The sequence below is a fragment of the Arvicola amphibius genome, chromosome 12 (genome assembly GCF_903992535.2).
Source record: "Arvicola amphibius chromosome 12, mArvAmp1.2, whole genome shotgun sequence".
Taxonomy (NCBI): Eukaryota; Metazoa; Chordata; class Mammalia; order Rodentia; family Cricetidae; genus Arvicola; species Arvicola amphibius.
In genome coordinates this window covers 12,623,098-12,638,884 of record NC_052058.2, presented here as the reverse complement: position 1 = coordinate 12,638,884, position 15,787 = coordinate 12,623,098, and the positions used below count along the sequence as shown (strand labels likewise).

General features: G+C 43.7%; 1 protein-coding gene across 1 annotated transcript; it reads right to left on the bottom strand.

Annotated features, from left to right (window-relative positions):
- Nucleotides 1–13,327: 13,327 nt before the first annotated feature.
- Nucleotides 13,328–15,193, bottom strand: Ccdc185 (coiled-coil domain containing 185). Its single transcript, XM_038348483.1, has one exon. The coding sequence runs from the start codon at nt 15,191–15,193 to the stop codon at nt 13,328–13,330; it is 1,866 nt and encodes a 621-aa protein (XP_038204411.1).
- Between the last annotated feature and the right edge of the window lie 594 nt (nt 15,194–15,787).

Sequence of the window (15,787 nt, the reverse complement as noted above, 5' to 3'; positions counted from 1 at the left end):
ACCAGACATAAAATTGGAAAATACCCAGAGCTCTGTGAATTTTTTTAAGACAAAAATTCACTGGCAAAGGTTTGATGTCTCAAAAATAATTCTAAAAGCCTGTTACTGAAAGACTTGATTATGCAAGATACACAAAAGGAGGTGAGTCCTGGCTCAGATCATTTCAGGGATGGACCAGTGTTGTACACTATAATCTCTCCGAGCAAAACAGACACCATCTTCAGGTCAGCCTTGACTACTTTCAAACGTGAATGATGACTCCCTCCTAGAAGGAGGAGGCAGGAGGGTTTCTGGACCTCACTTGATTATCCTGCCACACTCCCCACTCCGCATTTGTATGCCATTTTATCCTAAGGAAGGGGGTAGAGTATACAGGGCAGAGGAAAACTAAGGGAGGAGAATTTCATTTCTGCAGCCTTGGGGAAGCCACTGTCCATGTTAGGTGAAGATTTGCCAGTGTAGCTGCTGTTACAGTCGCCTATGCCCCTGTTAGTAACCCCTTGCTGTGCTGTAATCCCAATAAACTCATTGCTTTCCCAGGGTGACGTTTGGTGGGATTAAACACTAGTTTGTCATTGATGCCTTATGCAGCGAGGGTAGGTGTTGTTTATATCCCCACCTCTTCCCAGGGCAAGAATTTTAAGAAATAATGAAACCCAGCATCCTCCCCACCATGAAGAACTGCAGCAGGGGCAAAATGTCTGTGAGAACGCCAGCAGAGCCAGGCTCAATATTGAACTGATTCAACGCAGTCGGAAGTGAAACACTGGAAAACTGAAAGTCAAATCACTTCTTTAAAATTGAAACTGTCACTTTAAGTTCAGCTACGATCATTTCAGTCTTTAAAGTTCTGGTGTAAGTGGCACGAGTGTTCTAATATGTGGGAAGTGTTAGGCTGTTATTCATCTTTCCCAAATTCTGCCGTGCTTACATCTCTGCCTCTGTCTCTCTCTCTCTCTCTCTCTCTCTCTCTCTCTCTCTCTCTCTCTCTCTCTCTCTCTCTCACACACACACACACACACACACACACACACACTGAACTTTTGCCTTACACATGCTAGACAAGTTCTTTACCACTGGTCCACAAATCTGATTTTAACTGTTAAAATTTGAGCAGCATCAGACTCAAGGGACTATTTCAAAATAAAAACTAACATGAAGTTCCCGTCATCCTCCACATTCCTTTCATGCATTCAACTGTTTAAACATCCCAGCCCTAAAAATTGCATACTTAGGTCCTCTGTTTGTGTAAAGAAACTGATACATGGAAGGAAGGAAGGAAAGAAGGAAGGAAGGAAGGAAGGAAGGAAGGAAAGAAGGAAGGAAGGAAGGAAAGAAGGAAAGTCTCCTTTGGGCTCACAGATTGAGAAAGTGCACCTCATCATGGCACCAAGGCAGGTGGCAGGAGCATGAGGTGTCTGCAGACAAGAAGCAGAGAGAGACGACTGTAGTTCTCTTGCTTCTCCCTAGTTCCGGGCACAAGCCCACACTGCTGCCTACATCCGAGTAAGACAATTAACCTCTGTGAAAACGTCCTCATGCCGCCTGAATGATTCTAAATGAAGTCAAATTAGCAATGGAGACTAACCCTCTCAGGTGGGTTGTGAACCTTGCCCAAGGTCACTCACTGGGTTCAGGGTTAGAGCCTGACTTTGACCACGGACAGTCTGGTTTCAAAGCCTGCATCCTAACCACTAAATTACTAAGAAGCTGATCAAGATGCAAAAAATGGACGCAAGGTTCAAAAGAACTGAGTCCAGATCCTATCTCTACTACTTAAAAGCAATAACAAAAAAATTCTGTTCAACCTCATGGCTATGCTGCTGCCCCTTATCTGTGAAAGACCGTAATGCTTATACCATAGAGAAACAATAAGATTAGAGATAAATGCCTGGGATGTGCCAAGCCTTTGATAAGACTTGGTTATTAGAGGGTAGGATACACTAACCCCGTTCATTTAGATCTGATATAAACTTATATGCAAATGTTTAAGTCTTAAAAACAAGGTTACTGCATTTTAATTGAGATTTTTTTCTCAACATAACTCATTTAAGCCAATTAAATTTTGCAGTCAGCTTTCTAAATGACCAAGTTGTTGCTTGCATGTCTTGTTTTTGCTTTTTTAAAATGTGTTTGGTTAACAAAAAGATTCCTTATGTTGAGATCAATTGCATTTATTGAACAAGTTTTTGGGCACTAGTCAGCCTGACTGATTATGGACTCTGTTATTGGGGACTTTACTTGGTGACAATTATTTTCACCAAGATCACTTTCCTGGGTCACATTCCACTGATCTAAATATTATAAAGAAGCTTGGGTTCCATTATTACATTTTAGTCACAAGCAAAGGTTATTGCTTGAGGTCTTAGCAAGGCTTGGCTTTTTTTCTATGTTGATAACATTATTCCAAGTCTTGTTCTCATTTGCAATTCAAGGTCTTCCCCTACAACATGCAAAGCACAGAAATTTCAGTTTTATTATATTCCTATAATTTTTATTTGGAGATCACTTCAGTTTCATAGATTTAAAAAATTATGCATACACGTGCTCACCTGTATACATACATGCTGTGTGTGCAAACATGTATTCATGAGCATGTAGGTGCCCATGGGGCCCAGAAGAGGGAGTCAAAGACCCTGGAGATGGAGTCACACGAGGTAGTGAGCACCCAGTGTGGTGCTGGGAACTAAACTTGGATCCTCCAGAAGAACAGGGATCACTCTTCTCTGCTGAGCCTTCTCTCCAGGTCTTCATCCATGTCTTAAGGAACACACCAACAAGCTCTTGATCATGTTTGCAGCTTCCCCATGTGAACTTCTTGTTAATCATGGTACAAATCACACTTAGAACACTGGCAGTGATACAGCCAAGATTCAGAGCACCTCTGCTTCCTGAAACATCCCTCCCTCGTGTCTCAATTTCTTGCTCCCTGCATGTCTCCCTGTCTCGATCCCATCTACAGATCCTGGGATCTCATAATCGTGTCCCCATTTCTGCAATCCTGTCACTTCAGTCATTCAGTGGCACCACATACTGTGTCCCCTATAGACTGCCTTTTTCATCTCAGTATTGCTCTTAGAGACTCAACCATTTTGGTGTGTGTAGCAATGGTTGGGCACTTTGAATTGATGAATTCTGGCAAGCCCATTTTGGTCCTTCCATGGTCTGTTTAACTTGTCAGCCACTGCAAAAGAGCTAGGTTGACCTGTTTGGGGTTATTGCAATCGAAACTTTTGCAAACACTCCTCTAAAGGCTTTCAGATGCACAGGGATCTTAATTTCTTTCTGACAGCTGTTCCTAGGTGCAGCTGCTGGAGAGCATGGTGTGGTGGTTACACCCTTGGTTTTTAAAGAAAATGCCATTTTGTCTTCAGAGTGATTAACTCATTTTACATTCCTGCCAGCAATGTGTGAGTGGCCGGTGCCTCTGCTTCTCTGCCAGCATTTGAAGCTGCCACTATGTCTTATTTTAGTTATGCTGCTTAACAACTTAGATTATCTTACTGTGACTTTTAAAAGTATATTTTTAAAAATTCTTTCAGAGTTTTGTATATGATGTGTTTAATCGTATTCACACTTACTCTTCCCCCTAGATCCACTCCACCTCCAACTTACCCTAATTTCATGTCTTTTTGTGATTGATTAACCCATTTACTACAATTTGTGCTGCCCATATGTTCCTAGATATGGGGCCATCCACTGGATCATGGTCAGTGTATCAGGAGCCACATCCTTAAAGAAAACTGACTCTCCACAAGAAGCCATCAGCTTTCCATTGCTACCCAAGAAGAGGTCAGGGCTCCATAAACCCTTTCCAATTCCATACTATGGTTCTGACTGGCTTGATCTTGTGCAAATCTTAAACCGGCAACCACAACTGCTGTGAGTTCATGTAAACGGAGACTGCTTGTTTGCTTCCCAGCTGCCCAGACCTGAATAATTACACAGAAACTGTATTAATTACAACACTGCTTGGTCTATTAGCTCAGGCTTTTTATTAAGTAACTCTTACATGATGGAGGACTCTCATTAGTTAATAAAGAAACTGCCTTGGCCCATTTGATAGGCCAGCCCTTAGGTGGGTGGAGTAGACAGAACAGAATGCTGGGAAGAAGGGAGTGAGGCAGATGCCTCGGGCAATCGCCCTGCCTCTCCTCTCTGGCTCAAACTCGATGGAGCCAGCCGCCAGGTCAGACATGCTGAATCTTTCCTGGTAAGACACCACTCATGGTGTTACACAGATTATTAGATATGGGTTAGTCAAGATGTGAGTAAGAGGCTGAAACTAATGGGCAGGCAGTGTTTAAATGGATACAGTTTGTGTGTTGTTATTTTGGGGCATAAGCTAGCCAGGAGGCCGGGAGCCAGGCGGGAATGCAGCCTGTTCGCCTTCTCACTACACTTACATTTTATATTAACCCATTTCTATTAATCTATGTATCATCACGAGGCTGTGGCTTACCGGTAAGATTCCATAGGTGTGTTTCTCCTTCAGCAGCTACATGGTGTCTCTTTGATTCCATCTACTCTCTCTCTCTCTCTATATATATATATATATATATATATAATATATATATATATATTTATATATATATATATATATATGGTTCAGATTTCACACCAGGCTTTGCTCTGCTAAGCCATTGGCCAAACAGCTTCTTTATTAACCAATGATAATAAAAGATATTCACAGCAAACAGAGGGAAATCCCACATCAAGAATATAACTGTCCTGTCACTTCCAGAAGACCCTGCTTTGCTCTGGTCTTTCCAACCTCTGACTCTTACAATCTTTCTGACCCCCTCTTACACTATGGTCCATGAGTCTTGGGAAGGGGAATGAGATAGATGCGACATTTGTAGCTGAGCCCTCTACTGGCAGCTCTTCTCTCTATTTTGACCAGTCATAAGTTTCTACGCTAGTTACCATCTACCCTGCTCCACAAAGTTTAATTTCTCTGATGAAGTTTAATGACTGGACTAATCTGTGAATAAAGTGATATGAATTTAGAGGGTAGTCTGATGCTACATCCATTAGCAAAATAATAGTAGCAGATTCACCCCTGGCATCTGTGAGCTCCCCAGCCATGTGCTTGTGGCTAGATTTCTAGTACCTTTGTGTTTCTTCCTGTGGATCTGGCCTTAATTCTGATTAGAAAGCAATTGGTTACTCTATCCCCATAGCATTGCGGCCACTAGTGCACCCATGAACATATCTTTCCACGCCAGTCATTATTGCAGTTCACAGGGCACGTGGCCAGGTAAAACTGTTGATCACCACCTCTAGCAACCTACATCTTCCAGTATTTTGAAAGGTGGGGGTAGATAGGACATTCCTAATCAGTATCAACTTACTAATTTTAGAACTATCTTGTCTATACCTACAAACGCTTTTGTTGGGATTTTGACAAGAATTTCAGCAAATCTGTATATTACCATGGAAAGACCTGACATCTGGTGATGGTTAGCTTTAATTGTGAAACTGATATTATCTAGAATCAGCTTAGAAGGCAGTCTCAAGGAGAGATCGTCTAGATCCGATGGCTCATTAAAGAGTCTATGAGGGATTATGTTGATAAAGTAATTGAGTCAGGAAGACTGTGCACAGCACCCTTCCTTAGACAAGGAATCATGAAGTGTGTAAGAGTGGAGAAAACGAGTTGAGCTTAGTTCTCTGCTCTTGATTGGGGTTATAATATATTATACCCAGCCGCCTCTTCAAGCTTCTGCTGCCTTGCTGGACCGCAGCCTGGAACTGTGAGCTACAGCAAACCCTTAGTCCCCTAAGTTGATTTTATCAGAGTATTTTATCACAGGAAAGCAAGCAAGGCATAGCTATATTGAGCCCTTTCTTAAGGTCTCACCATGTACTTGCGTCTATGATTTATTTCATGAGTGCTTCATGATATTCAGGCAAACAAGTTTTATACAAGTTTTGTTATTGTCACCGCTCTGGTTGTCAGCGTGGACCTGGAAGAGTGAAGCCTAAACATGAGGCAGACTAAAGTCTCGCACCATAGCCAACTTTATTTGGAGCGTCAGCCAATTTATATTCTGAGAGTTAAATGAAATCACATGAGCAAATTTCACATGACTACACTGTATACCAAGTCAAGGACCTGCGTGCTTAGAAACATTTTTTGAATAATACAGTAAGATAGAGGGTAATCTGAAATAAAGCCTCTTCTATCTGTTATACCTGGAAGGCTCACAAGAGCACATTCTAAGAACAAATCCATGTTTAGAAGGAACAGAGGTCACAAGGCTTTTGTTTTCTTGGTGTTTTCTCACAAGCTCTCAGAACACCTTCACACTACTCCGTTCTTGGACTATAGTTCTACAGTTACATTTACTTCTGGGCATTTCTCATTTTTAGGTGATTGTAAGCAACATTGTATTGTAAATTTCAGCAATGTGCATTTTATTGGTTCATGTAGAACTACTGTTAATCTTTATCCTAGCATTGTGACTTACTAGTACTTGAGCATTTATGTAGACTTTCATAAGCCATCCTATTTCTGTCAAACTGAGGGGTAGACTTGTTTCTTCTTCCTTTCTATTTATATGCCTTTAATTTTCATTTTCACCTTTCAGTACTATGCTGCATAAGAGTAGTTAAAAGGACACCTTTGCCTTGAGTCTGGTTTGGGGTAAGCATTAAGGCATTCATTTAGCATAATGCTAGCTACAGAAAGAATAGTTTTGTTTATCTATCTCTCTATCTCTATCTATCTATCTATCTATCTATCATCTATCTATCTATCTATCTATCTATCTATCTATCTATCTATCATCTATCTATCTATCTATCTATCTATCTATCTATCTATCTATCTATCTATCCATCATCTATCTATCATCTATCTATCTATCATCTATCTATCTATCTATCTATCTATCTATCTATCTATCTATCTATCTAATCTATCTTTGTAGACTTTCCTTATGAAGTTGAATAAGTTCCCTTCTATTAATATTTACATTTATTTGGAAAATATTCATGAATGGGCATTAACTTTTGCTAAGTGCTCTTTCTCCATCATGCAATAAATGTTCACATGACTTTTCTTCTTTAGCTTGTGGGTGAAGTGGTTTGGACACACAGTGACAGGTCTTAGATGATTGAGACAACTGGAGTTTTTGTAATATCCCTTCCTTCATTGTAGTTTGTATTGCTTTTTAAATGCTGTTGAAAGTAATTTGCCAACATTGTAAACAATTTTCATGTATATATTCATGAAGAACATTGGCCTATCTCTTGTTTATTTCATTCAGTCTCCGAGTTTGGTATTAGGAGAACATCAACTTCTTGAAATGAAATGGAAAGTATTCATTGCTCACTTATCTTCTGGAATGTGCTCATGTGCTTATTTCTGTATCTTCTATTCCATTGGTCTACCTGTCTGGTTTTGTGCCAGTAACAGTTTTTGTTAGTACAACTCTTTAGTAAAATTTGAGATCAGATGTGATGATAGTCAGCATTAATTTTCTCTAGTTACTTTTGGTTTTCCTTATGAACTCTGGGTTGGTTTTGTTTGAGTTCTTTAAAGAATGTCTTAGGGATTTGTATGTAGATTGCAGTGAATCTGTCGATTACTTTCAGAAACTGCATTTCTCATCTTTCCACCTTCTAGAATCTTCTTTCTTCAGTGTTATCATTGTAGAGCTTTTCATGTTCTTACTTATATTTATTCCCATATTATAATATAATGTTATAAATATCATAAAATATTTATATTTTTTGAGATTGTTGTGAATCAGTATTTTTTCTTGATTTCTTTTTCAGTAAATTCATTATTTATATATAGGAAAGCTGCTGATTTTTATGATTTTGGTTGTGAGCCTAGCCTCTAATGGTTGAGCCATCTCTCCAGTCCTGAGTTTTATATCCTGCTACTTCATTACATGTGCTTGGCAGATCTAAGAGTTCCCTGGTAGAATTTTTGGGGTTTTTATAGGATTGTATCATCTGAAAAAGGGAAACTTTACTTCACCCTTCCCTATTTGTGCCCATTTTATGACTCTTGCCTTGCTCTAGCTGAGTCTTAATTCAGTACACACTTCGCACCTCTGCTCTTGCTAGTCTGGTGGATTCAGCAGTGACTCTCTCCACGTCAAACTTCTGTTAGAAGACAACCGCTTTTGGTAGGTCACATATTCCTAGAAATTTATTCTATCTTTTGAAATTTTTATGCACATAGCTTAACAAAATACCGCTAGTGATGTGTTTTTTTAGTGGTATCTGTTGTGATGTCTCTCTTAAATTTTATTTTATTTCAAGGTTACTTTAGACAAGGGTTTGCTAATTTTGCTATTAACAAGTAAGTCCTTTGCTCTTGGTTCTTTTTTATTATTATTTTGGTTTCCATATCATTAATTTCTACCCTAATCTGTATCATTTCTTTCTTCTAATGACTTTGGGTTCCGCTTGATCTCGTTTATCTAAAACCTTTAGGTATATATCATTATCTATTTAAGATCTCTTTGGCTTTTAAGGTAATTAAAGTTAAACTTTCCTCTTAGACCTCCCTTTTCCCAGGCAGAAGTTCTGCCAAGTTGTGCCGTTGTTTTGTTCCAGGCATGTGGAAATGTCCTCAGTGCTCCCCTGATTATTGAAAAACACATTGCTCACGCTGTGTGTTTACATGGTGTCTATGCGTCCCTGTGGCTATTGATTGCCATCTTTATTCCATTACGATGTGAAAAGACTAAGAAATCATTTTAGCTTTCGTATCTAATATCTCTTGTTTTATAACCTAAAGTATAATTTTAGAGTTAGTTTCCTGGGCTGCTGGGAACATTGAATGAAAAATGTTTTGTGGGTGTCTCTTGTCCATTTGATCTGTGGTGCGCTTTCTGAGGTGTCTTTTAGTGTAGATGTCCTATCTGGTGATGAGAAAGGGGTATTGGAATTACCTACAATTTTAAGTCTGGATATTTTTGAACCTTGATGTGCAATGTGTTTTTTATGAAATCAATATTCTAGTATTTGGCTCACACATCTTTATAATTGTTGTATCTTTCTGATGGATGGTTTCCATTAGTCCACTCCATTAAATGCTAAGTATGGCTATTTTGGCTTGTTCCTGGCTCCTATTACTTGGTGCATTGATTTCCAGTCTTCCACTCACAGTCTGGATATACCTTTGTGTGTGTGTGTGTCTTTTGCCAGTGAGGTATGTTTCTTGTAGACAGCAAGAACTTGGATCTTAGGGATTTCTTGTGGGTGTGTATAGGGTGCATGTGTGTATACATGTTTGCATGTGCACATATGTGAAGGTCAGAGGTTCATGCCACGTACTCCTTTGATTACTCGTCACTTCTGTACGTGAGTCAGGGTGTCTCACTGAACCTGGAGCTCACTGACTCAGCTGTGCTGCCTGGACGGCAAGCCCCTGAGATCCTCCTGTCTTTTTCTCCCTGGTTTTGCATAACTTCTTCACTAACTTTGAAATATTTGTGGCTACTGTTTCCTTGAGTGCTGGCTCTTCTATCACTCTTGAGTCCTGCAAGTGTGGGAGTCTCTGTTTTTTTTTTTTTAAAACAAAATTTCTCTCTTATTCCCAGAGTTGCTCGTTTTTGTTTTTCTGGCTCAGCCGCAGCTTCTTCTTCTCTCTGTTCCTTTCATTCTGCTGACGAAGCCATCCCATTTATCGTTTGATCTCTGTGACATTTGTTCTCTTCTTCCACCTTGTGGGCTCTAGGGATCAAGCTCGGGTCTCCTGGCTTGCATAGAAAGAGCCTTCTCATATGTAGCCATCTTAGGGTGTTTGGTTTGTATAGCTCACCTTCAACTCCCATTTTTTCCTCACTTGGTTCTTCTCGATACTTTTTATGCCTTTGATGAGATTTTCTTGACTGTTTTAAGTGTGCTCTGAAGCTTTTTTGTTGCTGCTGCTGCTGTTGTAGCGGTTTACAAATGGGTTTTAGATAACTCCAACATTTCTTTTGGCATATATAGATTCTTTCTCAATCAGTTTGAAATAGTCTTGACTCTGTAGAATGATTTTCAATTAAAAACCTAGACAATTTGTTCAGTTAAAAGACTCATCGGGTCTTATTTAAAGTGCCCTTTGCATCTGACTTTCTCTTTCTCTAATATCATCCCATTGCCTCATACTGAGGAGCAGGAATAAAAATCTACCTCCCTTAGCTATTGCCCACTGAAGGGGGTAGAGCTACTTCTCCTTATTGCTGGGAGGGTACGGGAGCCTTGGGCTTCTTCTACACTCAACGGATACTGCAGTAGGCCAGGGGGTCCACCTTGCTCCCCATATAGCAAAGTGGATGGGATGCAAGGTCTTGTTTCTGCAGGATGCTCATGAAAGTTTCTACTCTCTGCCAGACTTCCTGTGATACCACTTAGCAGGAAGTTGAGACATGTGGAGTGGTTAGGAGCCTAGGCTGCGATGCAGTTTCTGCCGGCATTGCTAGGACGGGGGAAGGCGTCTCATCACAACCTGGCAAGGGCAGAGCACCATGTCCCTGCTCAGTCTTTGCCCGCATGGGCAAAGGCGAAGCCATAGGTTTTCCTGTGGAGTTTAGTTGGAGCCATGTAGTTCTAGGGCTGTGGTTCCGAGACACCAGGCTGTGTGGGACCTGCTGTCCATATTTGAGTATTTCTCCAACGCGCAGGTCTGGAACATATGAGGCAAAAGGAAAACTCAAGGAACTCAAGGACTATGTGGGGTTTATTTTGGCTCCTGAAGTCTGGGGCCAGTTTGCATCTGTAGAGTTCTCTCATGCTTGTCTCATACAGAGCACTTAGGCGTTTTAGTTGTACTTGAAAGATGGGGAAGTCTCCTTCACTCCATTTTGGCCAATGATTTCCACAAAGGTTAGACAAAGAAATGAGTCTGTATTTCTTGGAGCAAAGAAGAATGTGGGAGAGGAATGGGATCTGGATTTGGAGTGAAAACATCCCGCTTGCCGTCTTCTATCTGGTTGTATTGACTACAACCTTAAGCAACACCATAAAGACGTATAAGGCCCGGGCCCCGGCTGCAGGTAACATGTAGTCTCATTAGGAATCCAAGATTAAATTGCAAAATGGAAACTCCCTGCAGAGCATGGCTACTGCACTCAGGAAGAACAAATTGGGATGCTGTGGGAGGAGGTAGCTGGTGGGAAGGCATTAAGCTCAAAGGGGTGGAGGTGACAACGGCACATGTCAATATGAATAATAAGAGCTACAGTATTGAGTTACAGAATATTAGATTCTGAGTTACTTTGCAAACACCATGCATGGGTGATTTCATCGAATTATCCCTTCCAGCAATGCCTGGGAAGCACGAGTTACTCCCAGTTTTACAGGCAAAGGGACTGAGACTGACAGGAAAACCCAGATTCATGTCAAGGCTTGTCTGAACATCATCACAGAATACCCAGAGTACCTGTTGCCATGGCTAGAGCATGGGACTAGCTTGGACACGAAGAGAGTCACATTGGAAGCTGAGCCCCAATCTGTGAGTGCTTGCATTTTTGAGCAGCGGTCTCTGTGAACGTGTGTAGGTGGAGAAATGAGGTGTTATAGCAGGCCCACGTAAGGGCAGCAGGTAGAGGGGACAGAGGAAGAAAATGAGATAGGGACAAGGGTCTGATTTCCATTGTATAAACAGAGCGGATGTCACACTGACCTCTGTACAAAATTACTGGTCTGGTTATGTTTGATGCTTTTTCACAGTTACAAATAAGACAAAATTCCTCTAATGATACAGTCTATCTTCCCCCTCCTCACTTCAGACAGATCCTGCAATAGGGCTGGTGAGATGGTGCGGTTGGTAAAGGTGCTTGCTCCTCAAAGATGCAAGCCTGACAACCTGAGCCAAATCCCTGGAATCCACATGACGTTGTCCTCTGACCTCCACATGGGCTCTCTGGCATGTGTACCCTTCCCCACGTGCACATAATAACAACAAAAAATGACTTTAAAGTCTTACATCAAGTTTTTTTTTAAAGAAAACATTTGGTTTGATAGAAGCTGGGAGATAGGACGGGTTAATGTTTATTGCTGCTGGCTCCTTCTCTTTAAAAAGTCATATTACTGAGTCATCTTTAGTCACTCATTTGGAGCCTAGTTAATTAGGCACAATGTGGGTAGACAGAATGATCTCACGTGCCTTCTTCAAAAGAGACGAGAGATAGAGGGGAAGAGAAAAACGCCAGTAAAGTTTGGATACATAAAGCTAGATGGTAGCACCCCCCACAGCTTCTGGCCCCCTACCCCACCATCCCAGCCCAAGTCCAAGGAAGGCCAAATGTATTCTTGTGGTTTATTTCTTTTCTTTTTGAGACAAGGCCTCACTGTGTAGCCCAGGCTGATACTGTAACTCACTGTGTCACAGTCCAGGCTGGCCTATAGTGCTGGTGGCATAGCTGATGTGCACTGGCTGGGTTTCACTGAGCTCTTAAACATCAGGACTGTGGTGGGGAAACATAGTTCTAGTGGATTAGGAACACTATTGCCATGAGTAGGGATGTCCAAAGAACTCCTCAGTCTGGGAGGAACTATGAAGCCACTTGCAAAAAAAAAATCATCACAGAAATTCAATTCCATGGAATGAGCTGAGACAAGAAAAAGAATGTGGGGGTTGTGGTTTGTTACTAACACTAGGTTAGGTTAAATGAGTTTCTATACTGCAGGCTTTTAAGTTTAAAAGTGTGCCAAGAACTCATCAGAAAGGACTAGAATATACAAGATTCCCAAGTCTAGTTGCTTGGAAAGTTTGCTAGCCCACTTTTGCTTTACACCCCGGAGACTCCTCAGGCCTCACGCTCCACATTTCACCTTTCTCAAGTTGCAGATTAGGACAAGACTTACCAAGTTATACCATAAAGCTCTATTCCCAATTGTCTATCATCTATAAATTAGTACTTTGAGACAGGGTTTCTCTGTGTAGCCCTGGCCGTCCTGTGGCTCACTCTGTAGACCAGGCTGGCTTCGAACTCAGAGATCCGCCTGCCTCTGCCTTCCCAGTCCTGGGGTTGAGGGCGTGCACCTCCACTGCCCATCCAATTGTACTTTCTTTTCTGACTCCTCTAACTCCCATTCCATGAGTGCTTCTAGATTCCTTTAAAGGCAAATGAATGTTTTCTGTTTCACCTCAAAACTTAAAAGCCAAGAAGTTTTCATACCTGCCCCCCCTTTTTTCCTCAACCCCATCAACACCATCCAAGTGAATCAATGAACTAATTCATGGGAGGAACTTGCAGCTATTTTATATATTTTTTAAAAATCAATGTTCGGTTAAAATCAGATTATAAAGCCGAATCACATGATGACGTGTTTGTGTGGCTGCCAGGTTGTGTGCCTTCTTCCTCCTGGGTTCTCAGTAGATTCCACTCTGCTGGCGCATGGGCAGCTGGGCCTCTGTTGCCAGGTAGTCAAAGCAGCGGTCTGTCTTGGAGGCTGGGGGAACCTTCTGGAACTCCTGGAAGATGGGATCTTTCCCTCGGGTCATCTGTTCCGCTCTTTGTTCCATCTTCTTGATGGCTTCCTTGATACCCTCAATGTGACACTTCTCCTCCTTCTCTGCTTTCAGCTTCAAGACGTGATGGTTCCTCTCACGCAGGATGTTCAGCTCCTGCAGGTGCTGCGCCCTGTCCCTGGTGGTCTTGTGCGCGTGACCCTTGGCCTGCCTGATCTTCTGCTCAGCCAGCTCTGCCAGTACCCGCTTGCTCACTTGGTGCCACTCCTCTGCCTCCTCTGCTTGCCGCCTCACTCGCTGGAATTGCTCTGCCTCCACCTGGGCCTTCCCCCGCTGCTCTCGATGTCTCTCCTTAGCCAGACTTTCTTGGATGTCCTGGGAGCCCTGAAAACTCTGCTCCAGCGACAGCTTCCTGAGCAGCTCCTCCGCCTTGGCCTGGCAGTCCATGAGAACTTTACGGGCCTGGAAGTTGACTATGGAGCTCAGGTGGCTGTCCGGGACCTTCCTGTGGCTCTCTGCCAGATGCTGCTGCCTCTTGTGACAAGCTGCCTCCAGCCTCTTCTGCAGCTGCAGCCTGTTCAGGTCCCGCAGACTCCGCAGCACCCTCTCCTGCTCCCGCAGACGTTGCTCTTGACACTCTTTGAGGTGCTCAGCCTGTGCATGCGCCCTGTCGAGCTTGTCCAGGCCTTGGTCGTTCTCCGGTGGGTCGTCAGGCGGCACTCTCCATCCACTCTCGCTCTCCGACTGGATCGCGCTCTTCCCTAGGCGATCCCGCCGGGGAACCGGCTGCTCCCGGCTCTGGCGAAGCTGCTCATGGCCCTTCCGTGGCTTGTGCTGTTCCTTCTGTCCTTGCCACTGCTCCTGGCTCTGTTGCAGCAGCAGCCTGCGCTCTCTTTCCAGGGTCAGGTGAACTTTCTGGTCTGAGCGCTTCAGCTCTTCCCAGGCCACTGCTGCTTGGTGCTGCAGTTCTCGCATCCTCTGGGCCTTCTTGAGCCGGCTCAGCACCAGGGCCAAGATCTTCTGGTCCCTGGAGGATATCACCGCTTCGTCCAGCTTGCTCTTGAGGACCTGAGCATGCTGGCTACTCTCCTCTTTGCAGGAGTCGGAGGCCTGGGAATGCTGATTGGCTAAGGATTCGGTCCTGTCGCCACTAACACTCTTCTGAGTGCACTCACTGGTGGATTGCTTCTGGAACTCTAAGGAGTGCGCAGAGGACTTGTCAGTAAGAACCGAGGAAGGGGACCAGAGACTTACATGTCTGCATATGGGCACTGCCCACCGGTCTCTATTGTGTGTCTTTTCTAAAAGCAAAGTCTCGACACTCTGGGGGCTGAAAGCTCTCCCGGGATACGGTGGGGACGAATCTCCTGGGGCTGCAGGATAGCGAGGGTTTGGCTGATCCGGCTGCTGCTGCCGCTGCCAGGCTTTGCTAGTCTTGGTTGGTGCCTCCCCACAGGCTTCTTCCGAGCGCCTGCTTCCGGACTTGTGTTTTCTGGCGCGGTCCGAGGGTCTCCGGGCCACGCGTGTCAGGCTGTGGCTTTCTTGTGGCGAGGAGATATACCCACGCCGGCGGGGCCGCCCTGTGGGCGAACATTTCTGGTGCACCCAGGGCACCCGGGTCTCGGACTCGGTACCAGGAGTCAGGGCCCAGGGACTCAGGGTCGGCTCAGGCCAGCCCAGCGGTGCTGCAATTTCCAGCTCTCCACCGGCCGAGGGCTCCCCAAGCTCCCCATAGGTCCATGGGGAGAAGAGGTGGAAGCCGGCCATGCTCTCTTCCTGGCGGGCCCAGAGTCTACAGGAAGGTCGGAGGACCTCCAGGGGGCCACTGAAAACACTCACCCCACTCTCAGATCCTGGGATACACATGGCCTGTGACGCTCCCGCCACTTCATAATGCCTCCTTGCGCCATCAGGTCTTTGAAGGTCTCAGTTGCACGGAGTGCTTTGATAAGAGAGGACAGAGTGGGCGAATAGATGCCTCGGAAGAGCTGGTTCAAAGTCTAGAAAATCAAGGGTGGAAATCGAATGTGATGCCACCAGTGTTTCAGCTCCCTGAATTGGTGGCCAAGGGCGCCACACTAAAAACAGAATACAGTGGGAGGGCCAAAGTGTAGTGATATTTTATTTGTGTTTTAATAATTAAAGCTTGCCTGAAGATCAGAATGTAAAATTAAGCCACTAGAGGCCAGAGAGAGTGGCATATACCCTTTAATCCCAGGACTCAGGAGGACAGACAGATCTCTGTGAGTTCAAGGCTACCCTAGGCTACACAAGATCTACTCAGAAACAGATCCAGGTGGTGGTGGCTCAGACTTTAATTCCAGTGTTTGGGAGTCACACACCTTTAATCCCAGCACTAGG